Here is an 8372-nt window from a genome sequence, read left to right on the forward strand (position 1 = left end):
AAATTTATAAATTGAATTGTAAAATTTTAAATAAACATATTTATTTTAAATTGTTATAAAATTATTTTAAAATTTTATATATGAACTTATAAAGTTTTTATTTTTAAAGCAAATCTAATAGGCATGTCAAAGTGAGTCAATCCGGCTCACACGGGTGGGCTCACCATGAGCCAAGTTGAAAATGAGTGAACCTAACCCGGCTCACTTTATGGTGAGCCAGAAATTTCGCAACCCGACTCAACCCACCACGGGTTGGTGGGTTAAGTGGGCTGGCCCACCAACCCACATAAAAAAATTATCTATTTATTTATTTTAAGTATTCAAATATTTAAATAAATTTTTAAGCAACCCATGAGATGACAATCAAAGTAAAATCAATTACCAATGTCTTCATCATACTTACCACCAATATATGATGAATTGTTTCCAAAAAAAGGTGTCCATATAGTCCAAGAAAACATGCTAATATTACACATTTTCTATTATGCTATTCAACAAAATATAAATTAAAAAACTTCACATTTTTGTCATGCTAATTTAGAAAAATTTATTTGTAAGACGGTTGCTTGAGTAATTTACTATAAAGATTATAATTAAAGATTAAAGTATCAACGTATATAACTTGATAATCAAATTAATTCAACATTCAAACTATTTAAATATTTATTGAGCAACATTCTAACATATTTAAAAATATGAAATTATGAACCTATATAAGTAGGAGTAGTAAATAATTATTAAAAAAATTATAAAAAATTATAAAAAAATGTTGGTGGATTAAGTGAGCTGAGTTGAGTTCAACCCACTTTTGAAAAATCTGAATTTTTTTCAACCCAACCCGACTCAAACCTGTGATAAGTCGGGTTGGCTCTCGGATTGAAATCCATTTTGATATCTCTAAATTCTAACATTTATCTATAAATTATAGATATATAAATATTTAACCTATATATATATTTTGCATCATTCATCATTACACTTGCAACATTTGCATTTATAGGATCATTCAAAGTGATAATTCTTATTTCCCTCACTGTTTTGCATTTATATCAAATTCTCACATTCCCAAGTCACTTTAACTTTGTATTTATATCTTGGTTGACTCTACACGACATTAGGGAGAAAACTAAGATTTCTTCCTTAATCTCTATGCTACTTGGAGGTTTAACAGTGTAAACTATCTCATTCATGTTATGATATATATTACATCTAATAACTAGATTGATTTTTAATGACATAATTCATAGATTAAAATTTAGAGAAAAAATGAATCCATTTAAGTTCTTATTTTTGGCAATTCTAGTTTCTTTCAAACAAAATGAAGCAAAAAATTCTATACACACACTATTAAGCAATAAGTTATAAGTCTAACTTAATCCTGAAAAATCATTTTGTGAAGTGAAATTTGAACCCCTTAAATACCGTAAATTTACCTTTGTCTCTAGTCAATTTATGATCTTAAACATACCCTTTCACGATATGACATATACACGACTATTTAGTTTTTTTATTTTTTTGGCAGTTAAAGTATGGGTGTAACACAAAATACAATTAATTAAGAAAAGCAACATGTTGTACTAAAAGAGTAAACCCGAGTAACATTTGGAAAAGATGTTTATAGTTTCGCTCCTATTGCCAAACTGTGTTAGAGATCCAAAACAACTTTGCATTGTACTATGTCCAAACCTAAAGAATCACATATCAATGATTTCCATAAATGTTGAGTAGCCGATTTAAGCATTAATTTTGTCATCTTCATATATAAACTTGTTGAAGTGTATAAAGACTCTTACCATTTGATCCTCAATTATAATTGCTATTATATATATTTGAATTGTTTGGATACCAAATAAACATATTAATAACAATATTTATTTGTGATTATATCTTCGAACATGTTTGAAGTGGATACAAGTTTAAAATAACACAAATTACAACAACAGAAAAAAAAAAGACGGTACAAAATAGAAAAGAGCAAGTAAAACTCAACCCTGTTTAATAACTTCAATCTTGACCTACACACGTTAGTTGAGATGTTGAGTCTGTTCATTGAAGATGAGGTTTACACTACAAGCTCATTGACAACCTCCTTCATAGTAGGGCGAGATCGTGGACTTTCAGTCATGCAAGCAAGTGCTATCTTCGCAACCAATGCCACCTCTTTAACTGAACACTTTGTTGAAGGAGGGAGACGCTGGTCCAACTTATCCATCAATGTTATATCATCAAGTGTTGAGGCAACACCAATGAATGAAGATGATAGCAATAAAGAAGATATATAATCACCAGGGTGCTTTCCAATAAGTATTTCCCATGCCAACACTCCAAAACTATACACGTCACATTTCTCATTTACCTTCATTGTGTACGCAAGTTCTGTAACAAACTAAAGGTGATATCATACATGCAAAAAATGGATTGTAGTGACAAAGACAAGTATAGATAATTATGACCAACAAAGAGAAACTGAAAAACTATGAGATTCTGGACTATTAGAAGGAAAGAAAATTGACCTGGAGCAGCATATCCAAAGGTTCCTACAAATGAGGTCCAATTCGATGAATTGGGATTAAGAAACTTGGCCGTTCCAAAATCTGAGACATGTGCCACATATTCCAAATCCAAAAGGACATTTTTACTTGATATATCACGATGAATAATTGGTGGTGAGCAATCATAGTGCATGTAGAATAAAGCATTTGCTACATCTTTAATAACATTCACTCTCTTATTCCAATCAAATGCAATTGCTTGTTCATCATCCTTCAAAATATTCTGGACATTGCCCTTCTCCAAGAATTCACACACCACAAATAACCAATGGGAATGTGAACAAAACCCATATAACTTTACAATGTTACGATGGCGAATTTTTGAAAGAGCTTGGATCTCACTTGTAAAAGCTTTCATATTAAGTATTTCTCCATTTGGAACTGAATGTAGTTTCTTTACCGCAACAACTTGACCTGTGGGTAACAATGCTTTGTAAACTCGTCCTTGCCCCCCAACTCCAATGAGATGCTTATCATCAAAGTTTTCAGTAGCCTCAACAATATTCTCGAATACCATTTTGCCATCATAACTCCATATTGCAAATGTGTTTAGAGTTTGTAAATTGGTAGCCAGCTCTTCCATTTTCACAGAAGTTTTGCATAAATAATACAAGACTCCAAAAACAAACAATGCCAGCATTATAGTGCCCAAAGTAAGGGGTAGAACCATTGTTATGACTTTTTTTGTCACATGATTATGCGATTTCCCACTCAGTGTTAGGCAAGGCTTTAAGCCGCTAACATTGCCACACAAGCCTTTATTATTTCTTAATGCTTCCATTGTAGCATTGCGAAAGACTGGAATGTCTGGAAGTGGACCCTCAAACTCATTGTACGATATATCAATAGATGTCAAGCTCATCATATCATCAAAGCAAGAAAGATCACCGGAAAGACTATTGTGAGAGAGATTCAATGTTTCTAATTTGTTTAATCCTCCAAGCATATGTGTTAATCTTCCCCTCAACAAATTTCCACTGAGATCAAGAGTTGTAAGAGATATTAATTTTCCAAGCTCCAAGGGAATATTCCCCTCAAATTTATTCTGGCTCAAATTCATGTTCCATAATTTGACTAAATTTCCAAGTTGATTTGGAATTAAGCCAGACAAATTATTAGATCCAATACTGAAAAACTGAAGATTCTTCATCGATGCAATTCTTTTGGGAATATTTCCTGAAAGATCATTGTTGTGGAGTGATAGATGAAACAACAGGACCAAATTACATAAATCTTGTGGAATGTTTCCTGTAAGATGATTTGAGGATAATTGAAGTTCTTGTAATTTTGTTGCCCCACCTAGCTCTGGTGGGATAACACCTGATAAATTATTGTTTGAGATCTTGAGGCTTGTGAGATTACGGAACTTTCCCCAATTTGGTGAAAGATGACCATAAAAATTGTTTTCACTCAATTCGATGTAATCCAAGTTTGGAAGTACATCAAAAGCATTTGTTATGTTTCCAGTTAGTTGATTTTTTTGAAGCCTGAGTCTTATAAGACTAGAGCAATTCTTCAAACTCTCCGGAATATAGCCAGTAAAATTGTTATTGCTAGCAGAAAAATGTGTCAACTTTTCACCACTACAAATGTTGTGAGGTAAATGGCCAAGAAAATAATTATCAGCTAGTTGCAAATTTTCCAAAGTAGCAAGTCTATTCATTTCTATTGGAATCTTGCCGTTGAGATAATTTTGAAATAAAGTTAATCCACGAAGCTTTGACAAATTTCCAATAGTGGAAGGAATGGATCCGGAGAGTTTGTTTTGATGAAGTAAAATGGATTCCAAGTTGACCATGTTACCTATGGAAGTCGGGATTGGCCCAGAGAGGTTATTATCATAAAGTGAAATGGATTTCAAATTGATCAGGTTACCTATGGAGGTCGGAATTGGTCCAGAGAGGTTGTTGTGTAGCAATTGAATTGTTACAAGGGAATGCAAATTTCCAACTTCATCTGGGATAATGCCAGAGAATTGGTTTGCATAAAGGTAAAGATAAACTAGATTGCTCAAGTTTCCAATTGTGGAGGGAATTTTATCAGAGAGAAAATTATTAGACAAATCTAGTTGACCGAGTGTTCTCAAAAATCCAATTTCACGAGGAATAGAGCCAGAGAATTGGTTGCCAAAAAGGCTAAGAAAATTTAGATTGCTTAGGTTTCCAATTTCACGAGGAACAGAGCCAGAGAGTTTGTTTCCAAGAAGGGAAAAATACTTCAGATATCTCAAGTTTCCTATTGTTGAAGGGATTTTGCCAGAGAGAAAATTATTAGACAAATCAAGAATCTCAAGGTTGATTAACTTACAAATTTCACTAGGAATGTGACCAGAAAGGTGGTTGTCGTGTAAGCTAAGAATGGATATATTGGTCAAAGCTCCAATTGAAAGAGGTATGGACCCATTAAGATTACAATTGCTCATGTCTAGATGTACTATTTTCCCCAGCATCCCAATTCCTTGGGGCATGTTTCCAGAAAGGCCACTTTTCTGAAGATACAGAATCTCCAAGTTCCTCATATTCACAATTTCTTCGGGGATGGAACCATTGAATTTATTAATTGCAAGTGACAAATGCTTTAGGTCCATACGCCATATTCTATGAGGAATCCTGCCAGAAAGGTTGTTGCCTCCCACGTCTAGATGAAACAAATTGTTGAACTTTTCTATAGAGATTGGGATTGTCCCTGTGAGATTGCACCAAGGAACATGAAGCATTCTCAGCTCCCTCAATCTACCTATTTCTTGAGGAAGAGACCCACTGAAAATATTGTCACTCATGTTCAATGTATGAAGACCGACCAATTGTGTTATTTCAGAAGGAATAACCCCAGAAAGTTCATTAAAAGACAAATCAAGAATAATTAGATTGGACATGACTCCAATTTGAGGAGGAATACTCCCATTCAAGAAGTTGATGCTTAGATTAAGAGTGTGAATGTTTGTAAACATGGAGAAGTTGAGATTTTGAAGCGTACCTCTTAATCCAATACTTGGAAGATTTATTTTGAACACATGATTGGAGTGATCACATGCAATTCCGAGCCAATTGCAAGAACTGTTGCCACTCCATGAAGAGAGAGAAGCTTGACTCTGGTTGTCGAGGCTGGCTTTCCACCTCAACAAAGCATTTGCTTCTGGAGTAATTCGAGAAGAATCAAAAGCGTGAGAATGGGAAAATGCATAAGAGCACATTAGAAGAAACAACCAAAATGGTTGGAGCTTCATGGACAGAAGCGTTGGAAATATGAATAGCATAGGGATTTGTTCACGCAATATTGAAGTGCAGTGTAACAGAAAGCTTGCATTTTGGTCATGGAATGTGCCACTACTTATACACTAATTTATTTCTAAAAAAACCCAAATAAAAAAGTTTATTTCCTGAAGTAGACCCTATCACTGTAGATATATAAAAATCGTGTTTCAGGTAATCGATTTCCAAACTATAAATTATATAAATTTTGACATTTCTCCTGTTGGAAAACGATTTTTTGGGAGCCGACTTCCATGCAGGTTTTTTCTTGCCTTTTTATATTTTATATATTTAATAAATTAGGTAAATAATATAAATAAAATTATAAATTCACTATGTTTAATTAATAAATTATTTATAATATTTTAATATGAAAATATTAATATAGGAATAAACTTTTCAAAGTGTTAGTTAGGTAATTATTATTTTTTATTTCGATTTATTTTAGAAAAAGAAATTCACTTGTATATACATAGAATCAATGATACATGACCGAAGTCAACAGCATTGTCTGTAAGTTCGCGTGCTCCATAAGTTTGAAATAGAAATTATGTATGATATTTTCCCTCAAGTTATACTTTTCAATTGTGATCTTTCCTCACAAACCAGCACTCTAGTTTTACCCTAGAAATATGCTTTCAAATTTTTAAGAAAGGAAGGCAAAAGTATCTGTTTTCATCATATAAAAGTATCTATTTTCTTATCTGTTAATTTTTAATAAATCAATAATTCTCACAAATCAGCAATCTGGTTTGGCATTTTTCAGCGTATTATTGTTATTATATATAATATTTAAAAATAAATGAAAAATAATAAGAAAAGGTGATAATGATAATTAAAATAAATAGTTGGCTATTTATTTTAAAGAAAATAAATATATTGTAAATTTAAAGAAAATAGTGATAACCATAAGGGTTATGATAATTTTAAATGGACAAAAAAAGTTTGTCAATTTTTTAAATAAAAAAATTAATTATGGTAAACCACGTGCCTATTTTGGCATTTTCTATCATGACTGACGTGGTTGTTTTTTTACCATGTTAACTTACAAAGCAACAACTTTGTCCGTCACTAGTTACTTAAGAGTTATTAAGTTAACAAGAAAATCTAATAATATACTAATATGACAATGATGTCACTTTCCTTTACGACACTTCCATTTTGTCGTATACACTGTTTTTCTTCCTTCAATGTCTCATTAGGAAAAGGATAGGATACGACACTGTTTTTCTTTCTTTCTATGTCTCATTAGGAAAAGGATAAGATACGAAGGTAATTATTCTACGCGGAGAAATCTCATCCTATATATGATGTAGATTTTATATACTTCTTCAAATAAAATGATTTATAAAGTTTGAAACTTAAAATGTAAGATAACACATCACATTTCAGTTCTAGACATTTAATAGATCTCATTATAAATTTTATTTATTTAACCTTTTTATTAATTACGAATTTTCTCAAAGATTAAAAATTTGTTGAGATATATTGTTGTGCTGATAGAATACAACTATAAGATAAACACATGAGACTTGTTGGTAGAGGAAGGAAGAATACACTCTCTCTAAGATGTAATTACTCGCACACATATATGCACAATACGTGTTTGTTTAAATGCTTGTGTATATCTATTATTGATTCAACAACATATACAAAAGATGAGGTAACTCTTATATCATAAGAGGAAAAAAAACAGAATTAACAAAACTGTCATACTTGAAGTAATACAACAAGACTTAAATTGATCAAATCTCTATTGATTTTTTTCTTTGTCTCTAAAAGATGTTAGTTAAGGAGTGTTGTGGATTTAGACTTATAAAAATGTTAGTTGAATTTGTGAAAATATGTAAAGAAAGCTTTATTAATGGACATAACAATTTTTTTCTCTGAAATTGTATCACTTAAAAAAAATATAAAGTAGCTCAAGCAAATAAACTTTTCTTAGTTTTAGAAAATAAAGTTGCTTGAATAAAATAAGCTCCCCCTCAAACGTACGATATCTATTTTATGGTAATGATGATAATAAACATGTAGTGTTCTACATTTGTTATTACCCCATACAAATGGTTTTGAAAAAGTTGAGTCTAACAAATTTAAATATTCTTAAGACTTACATAAAAATGGTTTAATTATAATTTATTACGTAAATATTGTTATATATATATATATATATATATATATATATATATATATATATATATATATATATCATATGATGTTAGTCACATTAATCATGTTAACAGCAAATATAATGACGTTAAGAATTTTTTTTAATTTTGAAATTAAAAGATAAATTTTAATTTAGGAAGCTAAAAGGAAAAGAAATCTAAATTAAAGGATTACAAAAATATCTAAGGTAATTACAAAAAAACTCGCAGTCTTACTCAGTGAAAGATTGACTTACCAGGTCCTTCAAGATGACCCGTAATATAAGGTTTAAGACTTCGTGACAAATGTATCATATTTAGCAACTTTATATATATATATATATATATATATATATATATATATATATATATATATATATATATATATATATAATATTTAATCAATGAAATATTAAAATTTA

The 8372-nt window shown here is 30.9% G+C and overlaps 1 protein-coding gene across 1 annotated transcript; it reads right to left on the reverse strand.

Moving 5' to 3' along the window:
- Positions 1–1856: 1856 nt before the first annotated feature.
- On the reverse strand, positions 1857–5521 carry LOC114189706 (probable leucine-rich repeat receptor-like protein kinase At1g35710). The gene is made up of 2 exons (XM_028078359.1): positions 2514–5521; positions 1857–2376 (listed from the first exon to the last, which is right to left on the reverse strand). The coding sequence occupies exons 1-2, from the start codon at positions 5500–5502 to the stop codon at positions 2063–2065; spliced, it is 3303 nt and encodes a 1100-aa protein (XP_027934160.1). The 5' UTR covers positions 5503–5521; the 3' UTR covers positions 1857–2062.
- Between the last annotated feature and the right edge of the window lie 2851 nt (positions 5522–8372).

Source organism: Vigna unguiculata, chromosome 7, assembly GCF_004118075.2.
Source record: "Vigna unguiculata cultivar IT97K-499-35 chromosome 7, ASM411807v1, whole genome shotgun sequence".
NCBI lineage: Eukaryota > Viridiplantae > Streptophyta > Magnoliopsida > Fabales > Fabaceae > Vigna > Vigna unguiculata.

Bases quoted from the DNA above. Each gene is read 5' to 3' on its own strand.
- LOC114189706 (XM_028078359.1), bottom strand. From the start codon at position 5,502: ATGTTTACAAACATTCACACTCTTAATCTAAGCATCAACTTCTTGAAT. The intron at 2,377-2,513 runs GTCAATTTTCTT...AGTTTGTTACAG, and splicing joins CTTTGGATATGCTGCTCCAG to AACTTGCGTACACAATGAAG.